The sequence below is a fragment of the Microtus oregoni genome, unplaced genomic scaffold, assembly GCF_018167655.1.
Source record: "Microtus oregoni isolate MIOR12 unplaced genomic scaffold, Mior012 000003F_ref0000135, whole genome shotgun sequence".
Lineage (NCBI taxonomy): Eukaryota > Metazoa > Chordata > Mammalia > Rodentia > Cricetidae > Microtus > Microtus oregoni.
This window is the reverse complement of record NW_024543062.1, coordinates 13,973,948-13,994,393: the sequence shown is the minus strand read 5'-3', so window position 1 is coordinate 13,994,393 and position 20,446 is coordinate 13,973,948. Positions and strand designations below refer to the sequence as shown.

Sequence of the window (20,446 nt, the reverse complement as noted above, 5' to 3'; positions counted from 1 at the left end):
TATATTCTGATACTATCAGTATGCTCAGGATAGGTAGTTGAGATGTTTATTGGGAAATTGCTAATTTCTAATTACACTGTAGGCATCAGCCATGTTAACCTTTTCTTTTTTTGAGCTAGAGTCTCTAGGTCAGGTTGGCTTCCAAATCCATAAGTAGCTAAGGATGACCTTGAAGCTAAGAATGGCTTTGAATTCCTCATCTTCTCGCCTTAGCTTTTAAGTACTGGGACAGTAGCCATGGCCATCTTGTTTATTTATTTATTTTTTTCTCTTTGACTTTTTTGAGACAGGGTTTAGCCACGGCTGTCCTGGAACTCTCTCTGTAGACCAGGCTGGCCTTGAACTCAAGAGAAAGATTCACCTGCCTCTGCCTCTAAGTGCTGGCATTAAAGGCATGCGACACCATGGCCAGCTCACCTTGTTAAGTTTTGGTAAGCATCTACTTTTTATTTTTGATTTTAGAAGGGTAGCTAGTTGTTTGTTTTTGTTTTACAACTGAGTGGATTTTTCCCCCCTCATGGGGCTAGAAGCCAAGGCATTATGCATGCTGGGCAAACACTACCAGAGTCACACCCCTGCCTTCAGTTGACTTTCCTTGCTGCTAAGGTAACTTTGAGTCATCTGTCATCCATTGAGTCCCGACAGTTGTCAAAAGTTAGCAAGTTAAATATAATTTAAAATATGAAATGTGTAAGTTTTTATCAGAAAGCCTTGCTCAATCAGAATAATTGTGTGTAGTTTTGCTTCTCTGCTTTCCTGTAGCATGCTCAGAAAGCCCTGAAACAAATGGATCCCGTTAGGAAGACACTCCCGCGACAACCCAAAGATCAAGCAACGATTGTTAAAGCCCCGAAAATTAGCTCTGCCCTGTTTCACTGAGTTGAGTGTGCTTTGTCCAGATTTCAGTCATTTGGAAAATTTCATTGAAGAATTTGTGAACTAGACTTGAGAACTTTTCCTAGAATCATTTCTCTGTCGGTACCAGTAACACTTGTTGTTCACTTCGTTCCCTGCCACTGGACCCACACCACTGAGTACCGTTTGGTCAATTCACTTTCTTGTTTTCCAAAATATCACAGTTCCCCTCAAATTTTCCTTCACTAAAAAGAAAAAACAGGAGCTTGAGAGACGGCTCAGTGGTTATGCTCCTGCATCACGTGGATTCTGCTCTTCACCCATGTCGGGCGAATCTCACAACTTCCTGCAGCTCTAGTTCCAGGGCATCCAGCACCCTCATCTAGACTCCTCCAGCACCTGCGTGCGCGCGTGCGCGCGCACAAACACACACACACACACACACACACACACACACAAATAAAAGTAAAAGAAGAATCAGGCTGGGCAGTGGTGATGCACACCTGAAATCCCAGGGTTTCTTTAATGAAACCCTGTCTTGAAAAACCAAAAGAGAAAAATAAAAGAACGAAAACTTACATATAGTAAAACTGACCTTTTTCTACACAATTTTGTGACTTTTTGTTTGTTTGAAACAGGGTCTCCTGTATGTATGCAAGGCTGGCTTTGACCTCCTGATCTTCGTGCCTCCACCTCCTAAGTTCAGGGATTGCAGGCATGTACCACTATGCTGGGTTTATGTGGTGCTGGGGATGATCTCAGTTCTTCATGCATACCAGGCAAGCGCTCTCCCAGTTTCAGTCTGTCCGGACTACATGTGGGCACACACATGTTGGGAGGCCAGATGACTACCTCCAGTGTCGTTCCTCTGGTGCCCCCCACCTTTTATTTGCCAAGCAGGTTACACAGGCTGACCAGCACTGTCTCCACCTCCCTTTGCTGAGATCACACACAAATGTTGTGTGCATGTGTGCACATGTGTATATAAACAGTGTATGTGCAGGTAAAGAAAAACCACTGGAAGACAGCTCTCTGCTTCTCCTGTGTGTTGGAGGAATTGAATTCTGGTTGTCTGACTTGCATGGCAGATGCTTACCTGTTTTCCCATGTGTGCCTTAGCATGGATTCTGAGGGTGGAAATGTGCTAGTGTTTTCAAGGCAAGCATTTTGCTCCTTGAAATATCTCTCTAGCCCTCTGTCTTTAAACAGTTCCCCTTGAATGCCCTGTCATGGCACATGAATCCTGGGTCACGGTCTCTTGCTATTTCCAAATAAACTCATTGCTCTGGACAGTCTCTGTTTCTGTTAGTCATTTTAGGTCGGCGTCATTCCAGTGGCTTTGTAGTTCTGAAACTTCAAAGTGGGAGTCCTTCAGCTTTATTCGTTGTCAAGGTTGTTTTGGCTAGAATGATCCTAAGTCTGATCAAGTGCCTCTTGCTTACAATCAGTCACATTTAATGATGCTGCACAATCATCATCCTGACTGGCACTGTGAGGTTTGGAGTCCAGCCCTGCCTGCTTTCGTCTCTTCATCTGCCCCCTTGTTCCCTGCCTTGGAACTACATTGGCCTTTTCTCCTTGACAGTGTTCAAATGCCTTCTCAACATGGGCTCTTGAGCTCAGCATGCCCTTCACTTCATGCTGCCTCACTCCTACTCATTCTTCAAATCGTAGCCTAAGTAAGTGCCACTTTGACAGAAAGACTGGTGGCTGGAGAGTTGGCTCAGTGGTTAAGAGCACTGCCTGTTCTTCCAGAGGTCCTGAGTTCAATTCCCAGCCACTACATGGTGGCTCATCTATAGTGAGATTAGATGCCTTCTTTTGGCCTGCACGCATGCATTGCGGATAGAATACTGTATATATAATAAGACACTGTTTACTTAATAAGTAAGTTTTTTTTTTTTAAGGAAAGACTGATTTGAGGGAAGGCTTTAGTAATGTGCTTGCCTAGCAAGCACAAGGATGTGAATTTGACCCCCAAAACCCATGTAAAAAAAACGCCGAGTGTGGTGGTGCTTGCTTGTAATCCCAGTGCTGGGAAGGTAGAGACAGGTCGAGCCTCGGGGCTCACTGGTTTGTCAGTGTAACAAGTGGTGAGTTCCAGGCCAAGAGAAATCTCTGTCTCAGGAGGTGGCTCGTGCTTCTGAGGATGATACCAAGGTTGACCTCTGACTTCTTTTTTTTTTTAAATAGTTATTTATTTATTACGTATACAATATTCTGTCTGTGTGTATGTCTGCAGGCCAGAAGAGGGCACCAGACCTCATTCCAGATGGTTGTGAGCCACCATGTGGTTGCTGGGAATTGAACTCAGGACCTTTGGAAGAGCAGGCAATGCTCTTAACCCCTGAGCCATCTCTCCAGCCCTCTGACTTCTATATACAGACACACACTCACATACATCACACGCACACGCACACACACACAAGGACAAACATTGAGTTGAGACATCTGGCTGGTTATTTGGCCCTTTGGTTCTTTTTTGTTGTTGTTGTTTGTTTAATGTGCATTGGTGTTTGACATGCATGTCTGTGTGAGGGAGTCAAATCTACTTGAGTTGTGTAGAGAGTTGTGAGCTGCCATGTAGGGAATTGAACTCAGGTCCTCTGGAAGAGCAGCCAGTGTTCTTAACCACTGAGCCATCTCTCCAGCCCCCTTCTTATATTCTTTTTTTTTTATGTCCTGCTGAGTTGTTTCCTATATGTTTAAAATTGTCATGCTGTGTGTCATCCTTGGGCCTGCCGTCATTTGGGTGAAATAGACCCTCAGCTCTATAGAATGCCCCCCTCTTCCAGTTTGGGAAGGTCCCCATCATCCTTATAATATAGTTCTAATTTCATCAACCAGAATGTTGCTGTTCCAGGGTTGACTCTTACTCTGTTTTCTGTTTCTTGGTCTTCTTGCCATTGTTTTTTTTTCCTTCCCATATACTCCCTTTTAAATTAAATCCTGGGATAACATCTTAGGAGTGCCTTCCATATAATGGTTACTATTTTGTATGAAGACTTTTTAATGCTGTATTGCTACCAGTCGTCTTAATTAATGCTTTTTATTTGTAGTCTTTTTTTTTTTAATTTATTACGTATACAATATTCTGTCTTGTGTGTCTGCCTGCAGGCCAGAAGAGGGCATCAGATCTCATTTCAGATGGTTGTGAGCCACCATGTGGTTGCTGGGAATTGAACTCAGGACCTTTGGAAGAGCAGGCAATGCTCTTAACCTCTGAGCCATCTCTCCAGCCCCTTGTAGTCTTTTTTAAATTAAGTCAATCTTTTTTTTTGATCTCAGCATATTTCTCAGGGTTCTTGATTGAAGTCTGTGCAATGCCTGACAGAATACTAGACACTCCATTGCATCAAATGGATTAATAAATGAATAAACGAAAACCAGATTTTGGTTGGTATAGCTCGCTGAGACCATTAAACCATTTTTTAATTATGTATTCATTTTTAGAAAACAGCTGTGTTGAGGTGTGATTTGTATGTCATAATACTCACCCATTGTTAGAGTTCAATGATTTTATTAGATTTATAGTTGTGCAACTGTGACAGCAGGACATTCAGGAGATTTTCATCTACTGGACAAAGTCCATACTGCCTGTTGGCAGTTAAATTCCTGCTTCTGCAGACTCTTCTCTCTGTAAGCTTGTCTGTGTAGATACACTATATACTGTGTGCAGGTGTTTGATTAGTGCGTGGCTTAGACCACTGAGACATTAAGCTCTTCCACCCATACATCTGGCCTGGAGCAGGGGAGCTGTCAAGTTCAGGCTGTTTGTACATCTACGTCTTCCTTTCCCTTTTTCTTTTTCCCTTTCCCCCTTCTCCTTCTTTAATTTTTTTTTCAGACGGTATTTACTAGTCCAGTCTGACCTAGATTTCAGTATATAGCCCAGGCTAGCACCAAACTCCTGGCATTTTACCTGCCTCAAAATCTTAGGATTGTAAATCTGAGCCGTACAAACTTCTCCATTCCTGATTTCTTTGTGCCTGCGTTGCTCAGCCGGCACAGCCTCAGCCTTCTAGAGTTGCTCACTTTGTTCAGCTTGACAGTGCACTTGGGCACGTGTCTTGTTCCCCACCTCAGATTAACAAGCTCCCTCCACTTAAGAGCAAAAGCTACCAGTGCCAACTGTTCACTGTCCTGCTGCTCATGTTACCTACTGAGCTGGGGGATGGCGGAGTTACAGACTCGCTGTTCTGACCTGCTTTTATAGTGTTCAGTTGTAAATGTTCTTAGGTTGTTTGATTTCCAGAGCACTGAAAGGCCCAGTTGTTAATCAAGCTATAATTGCTGAGGGGAGGGGGGATTGGCTGCGTTGTCACTGGGCCAGAGCTGGAAGTCCTGACTCTCAGAATATATTCTCCTCCTCCTTTTCTAAGATTTTTAAAAATTTTTATTTTATGTGTGTGGGTATTTTGTCTATGTGTGTGTGTGTGTCTGCCTATATGTATGTATCACATGTGCCTGGCACCTGTGGAAGCCAGGAAAGTCCATCAGATCCCCTGAAACTGGAGTCATAGATGATTATTAGCCACCATGTGGGTGCCAGGAATTGGACCCATGTTCTCTGCAAGAGCAGCAGGATGGCTCAGCCATCTCCCCAGCCTGGAATGTATTTCTTCTCTAGTATATCCAGTTACTTCTCCACATAGATTTTTTTTTTCTGTTTTAGTTAGCATCCTGCTGGAAAACAGAGTCAGTAGGGTATGTTTAGAGAACACAGACACACTCACACTCATACTCTCTGCGGGTAGGGAGGTGGAACAGCTAGAAGATTGATGTGTATTTCTGTGTGTAGCAATTTGAATACAAGTGGAATGTATTAAATATTTGCTAAATTTGCTGTTAAAAATGGTTTTGTTTTTCTGTTATGAGCCAGGTGCATAGCTTCATGTTTGTTAAATAAAAAAAAAAGCTGTTTCTAATTATAAGCATTTTTTGTTTGTTTGAGGGGATGGGGCTCTCTTCTAGAGGGTCTTCATGGTAGGCAAGCACTCTGCCATTAGGCTGTATTCCCAGCATCCTTTTACTTTGAGACAGACTTACGAAGTTACCCACGCTGTCCTCGAATGTAGACTGGCCTTAATACAGTCTGCTGGTCTCAGCCTCCTGAGTAGCTGGGTTATAGACCTGCACCATGTGCCTCACTGTTTGCTCACATCTGTGGATCTTACATTCTTAGGAGAGTCAAGCATCCAGGTCGCTTCTGCTGCTTTCTGGCTAGAACCATTGCTGACTGGTATAATCATAATGTAATCTTTGTTTTTCTACCAGATGCTGACCATCTTTCTGAAGTAGAATCTCCATGGCCTGAACATTTCTTGACAAAAATAATTTTGAGTAAAATATATGTTTAAAAAGAAGATAACCACATCAAGATGGTGGGAAAGCTGAAGCAGAACCTACTTTTGGCATGTCTGGTGATTAGTTCTGTGACAGTGTTTTACTTGGGCCAGCATGCCATGGAGTGCCATCACCGAATAGAGGAACACAGCCAGCCAGCTAGACTGGAGAACCCCAAGACGACTGTGCGACCTGACCTGGACAGCAAAGACAACAAAACATTCACCTATCACAAAGATATGCCTTTAATATTTATTGGAGGTGTGCCCCGGAGTGGAACAACGCTCATGAGGGCTATGCTGGATGCACATCCTGACATCCGCTGTGGAGAGGAAACCCGGGTCATCCCTCGGATCCTTGCCCTGAAGCAGATGTGGTCCCGGTCCAGTAAAGAGAAGATCCGCCTGGACGAGGCTGGTGTCACTGATGAAGTGCTGGATTCTGCCATGCAAGCCTTCCTTCTGGAGGTCATTGTTAAACACGGGGAGCCAGCGCCTTATTTATGTAACAAAGATCCTTTTGCCCTGAAATCTTTGACTTACCTTGCTAGGTTATTTCCCAATGCCAAATTTCTCCTGATGATCCGAGATGGCCGGGCATCTGTGCATTCCATGATTTCTCGAAAAGTAACCATAGCGGGATTTGACTTGAACAGCTACAGGGACTGCTTGACCAAGTGGAATCGGGCCATAGAAACCATGTACAACCAGTGTGTGGAGGTTGGGTATAAAAAGTGCATGATGGTCCACTATGAACAGCTTGTCTTACACCCTGAACGGTGGATGAGAACGCTCTTGAAGTTCCTCCAGATCCCGTGGAACCATTCAGTTTTGCACCATGAGGAAATGATCGGGAAAGCTGGGGGAGTGTCTCTGTCAAAGTGAGTACATGCAGTGTTTCTTCTTCTTTCTGACCCTGTATTCAAATGATGGAGATGTAGAAGTGTGCCATTCACTCAGGCTACACACACACACACACACACACACGGGACACAGACACACACACACACACACACACACACACACACACACGCGCGCGCGCGGGACACAGAGACAAGCTTCTGTGAGTCCAAGGCCAACCAGGTCTGTGAAGCGTTGCAGAGCAGGTAGGGCCACAGAGACCCTGTCTCAAGAAAGAAGAGAAAAGATGTAGGCAAGTGTGTTTGTGCAGTGCTGGGGACAGGGCTGCTGGGCAAACCCTGTACTGAAGTCACATCACCAAGCTGAATTTAGAAAATGTCACAGGGACGGATAAGGACATCATTATCTCCTGCAGGTAGGAGGTTGATCAACCACAGAAAGAGCAAGGCCAGATTAGACTCCAGAGCTTGCCCCTGGTGGGCTCTTGTATTTTTCCAAAGGACTGAACCGCTTTCCTTGCTTTTGGGTATGTGAAAGATACATTGTGTTTTTACAAAAGGTTAGACAATCTCCAAAATCTGGGCACCTAGTTCATATAAGAAGATTGTTAGTTCAGTATGCATACAACAGTGATTTTAGCATTGGTGAGATGTCAGTGTCTGCTTTCTTTCTCCTGAACTAGCTGTCCTGGCACTGATAATCTGTTGGTGACTTTTATTCCTACAGTGAGGTCATGCGAATAGAAGTTGCTGCTACATTCAGTAGAGTAGGGGCTGGAGAGACGGCTCAGTGGTTAAGAGCATTGACTGTTCTTCCAGAGGACCCCAGTTCAAGTCCCAGCACCCACATGGCAGCTCATGATTGTCTGAAACTCAAGTTCCAAAGAATCTGACGCCCTTACACAACAGACATGCAGGCAAAACACCAATGTACATAAAATACAAATAAATAAATTTTTAAAAAATTGAGAGTAAATTGGTTATACTTAAATTTCACTTTTATTCCTATATATTCCCTTATAAAATTAAGATAAAAAAGCAGATCACATACTTCCAGTATACAGTGGTACAGAATATAGATTCCTGCTCCACAGCGTAGGGAAGGGGTACTGTGAGGAAGTAATGGACCAAAGCAAGACCAAAAACCAGTTAGGCTAACCCCAAACTCTGTGCGCTCTCTTTCTTCTTTGTGTGTGTGTGTGTGTGTGTGTGTGTGTGTGTGTGTACATGCGTGCATGCACACACACGTGTTGACTGGTGATCTTACTATTTTATTCTGGAAGCTCATTCATCTTTTTAAAAAAAGATTTATTTTATTTGTGTGCTATGTGAGTGCAATACCAGTAGAGACCAGAAGAGGCTATCAGGTTGTCTGGAGTTGGAGTACCAGGGTTGTGAACTGCTCGACATGGGCACTGTTGGCCAAGCTTGGGTCCTTCCCAACAGCAGCAGGCACTCTCACTTTGACAGCTCTCCAGCCCCTCTTCCATCTTATCTTCTGCAGCAATGAAAAAGAATGCATGATACTTTTCAAACTTTGATTAGATGATGGGTATGGTGGCATATGTCTTGACTCTCAGAGCTCAGGAGACAGAGTTGGAGACCAGCATGACCTATATAGTGAGTTCCAGGCAAGCCAGTTGACACCCTGCTTAGCTGAGATCCTTCCTCAAACAAAACAACCCTCCCCCTCAAAAAAACCTATCAAGATTTTGAGGGTTATTTTTTTTTTTTGTTGTTCATGTCATTGCTTGGGTAACTGTCTATGGAATAGCTTTTTAATGTGTTTCATAATCCCCGATTTATTCATGTTTTGTTTGATTATTTTTCTCATTACTCATTACGTTTTTCTGCTTATTTGTGCACCAGACATTGTGAATATTACTATTTTGGGTCTTGGGTATTTTTGTACTTTCTATAAATACTCTAAAAGTATTGAGCCTTGTTCTGGAGTTCATTTAAATTACTTGGCAGATTGAGTGTTTAGAATTTTGTGTCCATGGTTCATTTGTTGAACTACTTCATGCTTTCTGTGAATAAGGCCTTCTTGAGTACTGTCTACTGGGTAGAGTTTCCCACCTGCTGGGTAGGAGCAGGCTCTGTTCTGTTGCCATAGAAGGGCTGGACAGAATTTTATGCATTGGTTTGCATTTTTCCCCCCTTATCACAGCTCCAGAATCCCTCTGTCTCTGTTCTCAAAGCTCCAGTTACTTGCCTTTCGTTGGACTTTCTGTTCCATTTTTTTAAGTGTCTGCTGACCCAGCCTTCATGGTGGCCTTGAGCTCCCTATATAGTTGTATCAGTCAGGGCTCTCTAGAGTAACAAAACTTATAGAATGATTCTCTCTGTCTCTCTCTCTCTCTCTCTCTCTCTCTCTCTCTCTCTCTCTCTCTCTCTGTGTGTGTGTGTGTGTGTGTGTGCGTGTGTGTAAAGAGGATTTATTGGAATGGCTTACAGGCTGCAGTCCAGCTAACCCAAGAATGGCTGGCCGTGAATGTAAAGTCCGAGACTCTAGTGGTTGCTCAGTCCACAAGTCTGGATGTGTCAGCTGGTCTTTAGTGTATGCTGGAGTTCCAAAGAGGTTCCAGTGCCGGTGAAGGAATGAGTGTGCTAGCTAGCAAGGCCAGGGCAAGCAGACAAAGAGCAAAAACTTTCTTCTTCCATGTCCTTAGATAGGTTTCCAGCAGAAGGTATGACCCCGATTAAAGGCGGGTCTGTAACAGAGGTTTCTCTCCTGTCCACCAGTTCCCGAATAACCACTCTGAGGCTTAATACTAATTACTTAACTTAAAACTTAAAACTGTTTGGCCTGTTAGCTCAGCCTTATTATTAACCAACTCTTACAATTTAAATTAACTCACTTCTACTATTCTATATTTTACCATGAGACTTGTTGTTTTGTTCCTCACATCTTGCTTTCCCAGCGACTGCTGGCTGGCATCTCTCTCACTTCTGTCTTCTTTCTTCCTGTCTCTCTGCTTGAATTTCCTGCCTGGCTCTATTCTGCCTGGCCATTGGCCAAATCAGCTCCTTTATTAACCAATGGTATTCACAGCATAAAGAAGGGCATCCCACATCACTAATCTTCCCACCTCAAGATCAAAGGTGTCTGCCTCAGAGGTCCAGACTAGAATTGGATTTACCCATTTCAAACCAAGCGAAAGGTCTCCCACAGGTGTGCCCTCCTGTATTGTAGTTCACTCCAAATGTAGTCAAGTTGACAACCAGAAATAGCCGTCACAATAGTTAAGCATGGTCTTGAATTTTTGACCCTTCTACTTATATTTCTGGACTGTTGGAACTTCAGGAATGTGCCACCAATCCCATCTCGTCTTCCTGTCATGTGTTAATATGTTCTGGTTTTTACAGTTGCAGCTTTCCTATTCTGAGTGCACAATTTTCTGCTCTGTCTCTGTAACATGATTGTGTTACTTTTCAGTATGTATTCCTAATGTGTAGAGGCTGAAGGAAACCCAAGGCTTTTGTTCTCTCAACAACTGCGTCTCAGCCATCTTGGCTGCTTGTGAAATAACAGCTTCTGGACTCCATGCAAGGGTCATGGTTTCTGCCATTTCATTGGAAACCCAGTATCATTTATCACATTATTTGAGTGCAGACTTTTCTGTTATTGTTTTATCATAGGTTCACAACATTGTAAATTCGCATTAAGTTGATTTAATAGGAAGGAAAGAGGCATCTTCAAATAGTTTTAAATGTTTTGCTGGCGACTGGAGTTGTGGTTCAGTGGTTAGAGCACTTGCTGCTTTTTGCAGAGAACCAAGTTCAGTTCCTGGACTCCCAGTGAATGATTCACAACTTCTCCAGTTTCGGGGGCTCTGATGTTCTCTTCCACCTCCACTGACAGCTGCGCATATGAGGTGCACACATACAATCAAATAAATAAATATCAGTAAATCTTCAAAGAAAGACTGAAATGAGGCTGGGACCTAGCTGTTCTTCCTGACTCTTCATGGCTTACAGCAGTATGTAATTCCAATTCCAGGGGATCCTAAGCCCTCTTCTGACCTCTGTACATATCAGGCACGCACATGGTGCACATACATACATGCAGGTAAAACATTCATATACATAAAATAAAAATAAATCAATCATAAAATGTTTTCTGGAGACCAGTGAGTTATCAGCAGAGAAGGGTGCTTTCCATATCCATAGAAGGAGAGAGCCAGTTCTTCCGAGTCCTCTTGCCTCCATACTCTTCCTTACACGGTCACCTAAAAATGCTTATGATAAAAACTGATTCTGAAAATGTTTCCTGGGCAGGTGAGATGATTCTGGCTAAAAGTCAGTCGTGTGTTCAAGGCTGATGACCCGAGTTTCAGTCTGATCCCGGGACCCAACTGGTAGAAGAAAACTGACTCCTTACAAGTTGTCCTCTGGTCTTCATACGTGCAACACACGTACACACACACACGTGTACACACACACACACACGCTCACACACAAAATAAACAAGTAATAATTAAAAACAAAATACTTTGCTGTTTAGGGTAACATAAAAAAAAGATGATGCAGGAAAGAGCTGGGATTTTCTTCTTCCATGTGAGAAACACACACGTACACAACCTACAGGAAAATAACCAAACCTGTGAGAATCAAGTTTTTTAGAAATCTAGAAATTACACAAAAGCTCAAAACATCTAGGGGGCCGGAGAGATGGCTCAGCAGGTAAGAGCACTTGTTGCTCTTGGAGAGGAGCCTTGGGTTTGGTTCTAAGCTCTCCAAGCCTCTGATTACTGTCACTCTGGCTACAGAGAGTCCGACACTCTTCTGGCTGCAGCAACAGTGTATGACATACATGCAGGCAACACGCATACATGTAAAATAAGCATCTATTAAAAACATCTCGGGGAGTACTTACTCATAAAATATCTGAATTTCATGGGAAGGGTGATACTTATAGGTTTTTTTTTTTTTTTTTAATTCACCTCAGCCCTGATCATCACTCTGTCAGCTGGGCTGAATGGACAGCCTGAATTGGTGCTTGTTTGCTTTTTTGGTAGTTCCTTGAAAAGGTCTCTCTATTCCTTTTGACCCAGAACTGGTTCGCCCCTGAAGCTGCTGAGAATATTGAGGCCTGTTACCAGAAACATCTAGGGGTTTTGGCATGCTACCTGAGGCAGTAGATAACAATGTGGTCAAACTCCAGAAACCCTGAACATGTACAAGGTCTCTGACGTGTTCCTGCCAGCGCAGATGGCCAAGGTCCTGGACTTGTGTGCATGCCTGCCTGGAGAGGACTTCTGGCTGGGCCCAAGGCTCCACAGAAACAGAAAACACAGGCAAGGGCAGAGTTAGAAACCAGCTGCCTGAATGCAGTGCCCCAAACACACACAGAGCTCTTGTGGGTTTAGGCATATAAAAAACTTTATCTAGTCAGGCAATGGTGGAACAAGTCTTTAATCTCAGCACTCGGGAGGCAGAGGCAAGCAGATCTGAGTTCAAGGCCAACCTTGTCTACAGAGTGACTTTCAGGACTGCCTGAGCTACACAGAAAAAAACAAACAGAAAGAAACTCTGTCTGGTTGTTGGCTAACCACCAGTTTGACAAACACAAACTTCAGTGCCACACATCAAAAAGAAACGCAGACTTTGTAGAGTCCATTCTGAAGAAAATTATACACTAAGCAACAACTAGGGCAAAGTGGAGTGTATGTTCATTTATGTGAGGTACACCTATGTGCTGATGCTCATGTGTATGTGTGCCTGTGGAGAAGTCACTGTGGGTGGTTTCTCAAGTGCGGTCACTGTGGTTCTGAGCCCCAGGGATCTGCCTGTGTCTCCTGCTCCAGCTCTATGATTGTAAGCACATGCTGTTTTACATAGGTTCTGAGGATCAGACTCATCTCCACACTTGCAAGGCAAATGTTCCATGGATGGAGCCAGCTCCCAGGCCCTGAAATATTTATTTATTCATTTATTTTTAAATTAACAACAAGCCAGAAGCAGGTAGATCTCTGTAATTTCAAGGTCAGCTTGGTCTGGTGATAGTGAGTTCCAGAACAGCCAGGTTTATAAAACCATGACTCAAACACTCAAACAACAACAAACAAAAAACCAAAAACATCAACCTAAATCCAATTATGAGTCTGTTGGTTTCCCTTGCTGCTTAGTTGAGTTTTTTGTTTTGTCTTGTTTTTGTCTGTTTAACCCAAGCCAGGGTCATTTTGGGAAGAGGGAACTTCAGTTGAGAAAACGCCTCCCAGGGGCCCTGTAGAGATGGCTTCCAGTTAAGAGCATTTACTGCTCTTGTAGAGGATCCTGATTCAGTCCTCAGGCCCCACACAGTGCTTTATAACCATCTGCAGCTCCAGTTCCAGGGGATCTAACACCTTCTGATTTCCACAGCATTCAACACATGTGGTGCACATACATGCACTCAGGCAAAACAGTGACACACACAGAATAAAATGAGGAAGTCTAAAAAATAAAGAGAAAACATTTGCGGGACTACTGATTGTTGTGAGCAGTACCACCCTTGTGCGGGCCGTCCTTGGTTCTGTAAGGAAGCAGGCTGAGCAAGCCATGGAGAGAGCCGTACAGCAAACAGTGGCCTCCGTCGTCTCTGCTACAATTCATGCCTCCTCCAGGACCCTGCCCTGTTTTAGTTCCTGCTCCGACTGCTCTCAGGGATGGACTATGATTGGGATGTGTAAGCCAAATAAATCCTTTCCTCCCCAAGTTACTTTTGGTCACGGTGTCTTATCATAGCAACAGAAAGCAAATCAAGACAGTTCACATACGGGATTTTAGTTAGCGTTTTAGCACTGGCCCCTTGGGTTACTCCTGAAGTCCAGAACAGGCTCTGTAGAATTGTAAGCAGCATTGAACCACAGTGATTGTCACTTCATGCTGGAGGGCCAAAGCAGACTGTGCTAGTGAGGGAACATTTGAGAAACGGTATGCAGTGTTTTTATAACCACATTAGGTCGTTAAAAAAAAAAAGAAATCAGATTTGCTGTTTGCAAAGAATGCAGGGCTGGCTGGCCACACACCAAGATGTTGCTGCACAGAGAAATAAGACGACCAGGGACGAACTGCAGCACAGCTGCTTTGTCTCCACACAGAAGAATGAAGGCTGAGGCACAGCCCGCATGTGGGGAGCTGAAGAGTACACCACGGGAGGCTGTTTTCTCCTCATTCTTGCCTTGACCGTTCCTGTAAACTGTGACATGTTCTTTCTTTCTGAAGAATGGAAGCAGATTTCCCCAGTTTCTTCTATTCAGTAGATGAGGAGAAATAATCAGATATAAAATATTTAAAGCAGTCATGAAAATGCATTTTTATTCTATTCATTTCATTCTAGAGACAATCACTGATTTTATAGGATGGATATTGAATTTAAACAGATTGATTAGCTTCAAAGAAACTAAAGGTGGTGAAGAGATGTCATATATAAGGTGATCATAACTAGGTTATTTCCAGCCACTAGAGAACAGGTAGTCTAATGTTACATAAATATGTTAGGTCATGAGAGAGGGAAGGATTGTGGCTGACACCTGTAATCCGAGCACACGAGCTAGAGCTTGGAGGATCAGGAGTTAAAGGCTGCCGGGGTCTGATACATTGAGAATTGGAGGCTGTCTTAGTCAGGGTGACTGCTGGCTATGATGAGTCATCCTGACCAAAAGCAAGTTGGGGAGAAAAGGTTTATTTGGCTTACACTTCCACATTGCTGTTCAACACCAAAGGAAGTCAGGACAGGAACTCAAACAAGGCAGGAACCTGGGGGCAGGAGCTGATGCAGAATCCATGGAGGAGTCTGCTTATAGTCTTGTTCCTCCTCATGGTATGCATAGCCTGCTTTCTTACAGAACCCAGGACCAACAGCCCAGAGATGGCACCACCCACAGTAGGCTGGGCATTCCCCGTCGATCACTAGTTTAGAAGGTACCCCACAATTGATTTTATGGAGGCATTTTCTTAGTTGAGTTTCTCACCTCTCAAATGACTTTAGTTTGTATCAGGTTAACATGAAACTACCCAGGACAGACACCAATGGGGCTACTGAAGACCTTATCTCAAAAGCAAAGAAAAATCAGGGAAGGGGGTGGAAAAATGACTCAGTAATTATTAGGGAGTACTGCTTTTGCAGAGGACCCGAGTGACTCCCAGCACCCATGTCAAGGCACTTCACAACCACCTGTAATTCCAGTTCCAAGGACTGTATTGTGTGTTATTCTAATGTCAACTTTCCACAAGTTGGACTCACCTGAGTAGGGAACCTTCCCCAGGAACTGTCCTGTCGGCCCTGATTGACGTGGGAAGACCTACCCCACTGTATGCGGCACCTTCTGGTGGGAGCCCAGATACAGGGACAGGGGAGGCTTTCGGGGAGACTTTCGTTTGCTTGGCTTCCCTCCTGATGCTGGGTGGCTTTGCCCTTTGGTTGCCCTGACTCCTTAGATGGTAGCAGAACCCAGCAGCCCTCCAGGAACCTTCTAGGCTATTGGATCCAGTGCCCTCCTCTGACTTGTGTGCATGACCACACATGGGACACACAGACATGCATGCAGGAAGGGGCCCATACACATAATAACTGGATTTTTTCCTTATTTTTTAAGACAGGATTTCTCTGATAAGCTCTGGCTGTCCTGGAATTCATTTTGTAGACCAGGCTGGCCTCAGATTCAGAGATCTGCCTTCCTCTGCTTCCCAAGTGCTGGGACTAAAGGCATGTGCCATTATTGCCTAGCTTTAAGAAAAATTTTTAAATCTTTAAAAAATTTTCATTTTGGTCGGGCAGTGGTGGCGTACGCCTTTAATCCCAGCACTCGGGAAGCAGAGGCAGGCGGATCTCTGGGAGTTCGAGGACAGCCTGGTCTACAAGAGCTAGTTCCGGGACAGGCACCAAAGCTACAGAGAAACTCTGTCTCAAAAAACAAAACAAAACCAAAAAAAAAAAAAATTGTCATTTTATGACACCTTTATTTAGTCACAATTTGCAGTGGAAATTGTGGGAAGGAAATTTCAGATAAATTTTTAAAATGTCTGCCAGATGCTCAAACCATAAACAATAGCAATGAAAGGAATTCAACTGTATGTCAAAGACTGGTAAGATAGCATGATCAATAACTTTTATTTTAGCAACTGTCAACATAATTTACTCAATCTGTGAATTAAAGAATAAAGACCCACCTGATTATGTCATTCAGTTCTGAGCTCTCTTGGTTAAAATTTAACCTTAAGGAAGGAAGGGATAAACTTGAAATGTAACCATTCCTTTTATTTCCTGCATTTTTATTACACATCCTCTTCCGTGCTGGGTAGTGCCCCCACAATGGGCAACAGCGCTAACGAGACATACACAGCACAGCTCCCCTCCTGGGACTCTTATTAACACTGAGAAGCCATCCTATAAATATGTTAAAAGACAAGCGAAAGGTGTGTTTTGTGAGATGGTAATAAACACTGGATGACAAGCAGTGAGGCAGAGAGATGGCTGTTTGTGGAAACGGCTGGAGGAATGTCAGGTAAAGCCTGTGACATCTGAGTGGAAGGTGCGGGGTAAGTGGATGAAGCAGACAAACAGCAAGATAAAGGCTATATGAAGTAAGAAAACCGTGTGTTAGAGGCTTTAATGAAGAAGAGAAAGAAAGAAAGAAAGAAAGAAAGAGAGAGAAAGAGCAGTGATGAGAACAAGAGTTGTAATCTGCCTGGCTGCATGTGATGCCCTGCCTCAAAAACCAAACAGTAATAACTGACATGCCTTAATTACCTTCAGTCTGCAGGTTTCAGGTGCTCCATTTCTTTCTTTACCGCACATTTAAATTTGTAAATTTTTTGTTTTATGGCTCTATATTACATGTCTGTGTTTGTGTCTTGGTGAGTGTATGTCACATGTGTGCTGGGAGCTGCTTGGTGTGTGAGTGCTGGGCACTGAGCCCAGGTACTCTGCAAGGGTAGGGAACACTCCTAACTGAGCTGTCTACCACACATTGAAGGTTTTGTTTTATTTGTTGATAGAGGTGCACTGTGTAGCCTTGGCTGACCTGGAACTAGACATAGCCAGCCTCAAACTTAACAGAGATCCACACTTCCCGAGTGCAGGGTTATTTTTATTTTCATGTGTTTCTATGTCTCTGTGTGTATGTCATGTCTATTTGGGCCTGTGGAGACCAAGAAGGGTTGATGGAGCCCCTAGAGCGGAGTTTCTCAACCTGTGGATCTCGACCCCTTAGGGGTCAAATGACCCTTTCATGAGAGTTGCCTAAGATGACCAGAAAACACAGATTTTTATGTTAAGATTCACAACAGTCTGGATCGATGGCTCAGGGTTTAAGAGCACTGGCTGCTCTTCCAGAGGTCCGGAGTTCAATTCCCAGCATCATATTGTGGATCACAGCCATCTGTAGTGAGATCTGATGTCCTCTTCTGGCCTGCAGGGATACATGTAGATTGAGCACTCATGTACATAAAAATAAATAGATCTGAAAAAAGATTCATAACAGTAGCAAGATTACAGTTATGAAGTAGTAATGAAAATAATTTATGTTTGGGGTCACCAGAACATGAGAACTGTATTAAAGGGGGGCAGCATCGGGAAAGTTAAGCACTGCCTGGAGCCACCTGTTGTGTTGGCTGGAAAGGAGTGTGGGTCTCCTGCAAGAGCAGCAGCAGTATTACCTTAGAGCCATCGCCAGCCGTCTTTTTAACCATATACTTTATTTTTGAAGGATACATAATTGTCTGAAATGTTATTTGTGGCATGCTGATTCCCCCCCCCCCCCACACACACATTTTTCTCAGTTCTATACTCTATACCAGTTGGCAGCTGAACCTAGAGGCTTAGGCAGTCTGATTTGGCAATGTTATTCATCAGTGCGTGGTTCTCTTTCTTTTGTGATGTTAGCAGCTCTTGATCTTCGGTGCCTAGATTTATCAGTTTGCTCTGTCTTGCATCTTTTTGTAGTCTGATTTCTATTTCTCTTTCATATGTTAGTTATAAAATTTTATTATCCTACTGCTGGTTTGTTAGCCTTTGTTCATGAGTCTTTGTGTGCACATGCCCACACATGTAAACAATTATGCTATAAATATCATCTGTATGTAGCACATATATTTATTTTTAGGTTTATATGTTTTGCTTTATGTGTATGAGTTCTGTGTGCATGTGTGTATGTTCACCATCTGCGCGCCTGGTGCCTGTGGAGGTCAGAATAGGGCGCCACCTGGAACTGGAGTTACAAATGGTTGTGAGTTGCCATGTGGGTGCTGGGAGGTGAATCTTGCTCCTTTGCAAGAACAAGTGCCCTTAACTACTGAGCCATCATTCCAGCCTCCAATATAACACGCTTTTAAAAAGATTTTATCTATGCATATGTGTGTGTCTTTGTGTACACCCATGTGCTCTGTGGGTACACACCCAGGCCAGAAGAGGATGTTAGATCATCTGGAGCTGGAGTGACAGGCAGTGGTGAGCCACCCAAAGTGTGTGCTAGGACTTGAACTCTGGTCCTCTTTAAGAGCAGCAAGTGCTCTTAGCTACTGAGCCGTGTCTCCAGTCCCATAGCACCTGAATTTCTGGTGTAGATACATTTAAAAGTATTTTGAGCTAGGCGGTGGTAGCGCGCGCCTTTAATCCCAGCACTCAGGAGGCAGAGGCAGGTGGATTTCTGTGAGTTCGAGGCCAGCCTGGTCTATAAGAGCTAGTTCCAGGACAGGCTCCAAAGCTACACAGAGAAACCCTGTCTTGAAAAACAAAGCAAAAGCAAACAAACAAACAAAAAACCCAAAAAGTATGTTTGTTAGAATTATTAAAATTCCATGTATTTATTTATGTGTGTGTCTGTGTATATACACATGACACTGTGTGTATATGGAACTCAGAGGACAACCTGTAGGAATTAGTAGGTTCTGGGGATAGAGCGCAAGACATCAGGTTTGGTGACAAGTGCCTTTTACTGACTTAACTATCTTCCTGGTCCTAAGCATTTTAAAACCATCTTTCACAAAGACAGAACCTGAACATTTTCTAATACTAGTCTTTAAAAATATGGCTATTGGTGGCATCTCATGGTGTATTTCCCTGTGGTCATCTGGCTTTGGTTTCTTGACTTCTATTCTTCCTCTTTGCATGTCCACTCCAACACGGATGCTTCAGATGGAGGACTTGAGTTCTGGTAGTAGTTGCTGCACACTGATTCAGCTGCGGCTTGACAGACAGCCTGACTGTGGACAGCTTTAGTAGTGGGTGCTGAGAGAGGCTGGACTCTCTTATGACCCATCGATGGGGCACTGGCTGGTTCACGTTGGTTAGGTTTTTTTGTTTTGTTTTTGTTTTTTTTTGTTTGTTTTGTTTGTTTGTCTGTTTGTTTGTTTTTGAGACTCGGTTTCTCTGTGAAGCTTTGGAGCCTGTCCTGGAACTAGCTCTTGTAGACCAGGCTAGCCTTGAACTCACAGAGATACACTTGCTTCTGCCTCGGGAGTGCTGGGATTAAAGGTGTGCGCCACCACCGCCCGGCTGGGCTGTGGGTTTTGAATCACACCAGTGTGTCAGATACTGTGTTTTAAGGTTCCAGGGAGACAGAGTGCCAGAATGGTAACTGAAATCCCTAGTACATGTCAAGACCACATGTTGCCTGCTTTCTAAGACTGAAGGAAACACTTGTCTGCTGCCCATTCTTTTACATTTTTATTATGTTTATTACTGTGTGTGTGTGAGTGTGTGTGTGTGAGTGTGTGTGTGTGTGTTAGAGAGAGTGTGTATGTTAGTGGGTGTACATGGGCACATCGTTTGGCTCAGTAGGGAGAGAGAGAATAAATAGTGACACTCTTTATGAGTCAGAAGACAAGTTTTGAGAGTTAGTTGTCTTCTGTTAAGTGCTTTTAAACCCACTGAGCCATCTCAGCAGCCCTGACAAAGAATTTAAAGCTATCAAATAGAATTTACAATTGTTTAACTTTTTTCTCTTTCTGTCCCATGCAGTCAGGCTGACCTCTGACTTGCTTTTACACACTGGGATAATCTGGAACTCCTGATCCTCCTGCCTCTGCTTTTGGAGTGCTGAGATTATAGGTGGATACTGCCATGTTTTTGTTTTGTTTAGAGTTTTGGTAAGTAATTGTTCATTTTTTTTTCAGAGTGGAAAGATCAACAGACCAAGTCATCAAGCCTGTCAACATGGGGGCTCTAGCAAAGTGGGTTGGGAAGATACCCCCAGATGTTCTACAAGACATGGCAGTAATTGCACCCATGCTTTCTAAACTTGGATATGATCCACATGCCAATCCCCCTAACTACGGAAAACCTGACCCCAGGATCCTTGAAAACACCAGAAGGGTAAGTGAGATTCTCAAAGTAACTAAGGAAAGACATGGAATTTGGCTTTGAGTAGATTTTTCTTGCTTCGTTTCTAACTTTTTATG

The 20,446-nt window shown here is 43.6% G+C and overlaps 1 protein-coding gene across 2 annotated transcripts in view; it reads left to right on the top strand.

Moving 5' to 3' along the window:
- Tpst1 (tyrosylprotein sulfotransferase 1) overlaps nt 1-20,446 on the top strand; it is a 56,178-nt gene that overhangs the window by 15,599 nt on the left and 20,133 nt on the right. For both annotated transcript variants that reach the window (XR_005974056.1, XM_041648976.1), the window contains exons 2-3: nt 6,133-7,081; nt 20,162-20,360. Coding sequence is in view for 1 of the 2 variants with exons in the window: in XM_041648976.1 (XP_041504910.1) it covers nt 6,237-7,081; nt 20,162-20,360 (1,044 nt within the window). In the remaining variant the exon portion in view is untranslated. The remainder of the gene's footprint in view (nt 1-6,132; nt 7,082-20,161; nt 20,361-20,446) is intronic.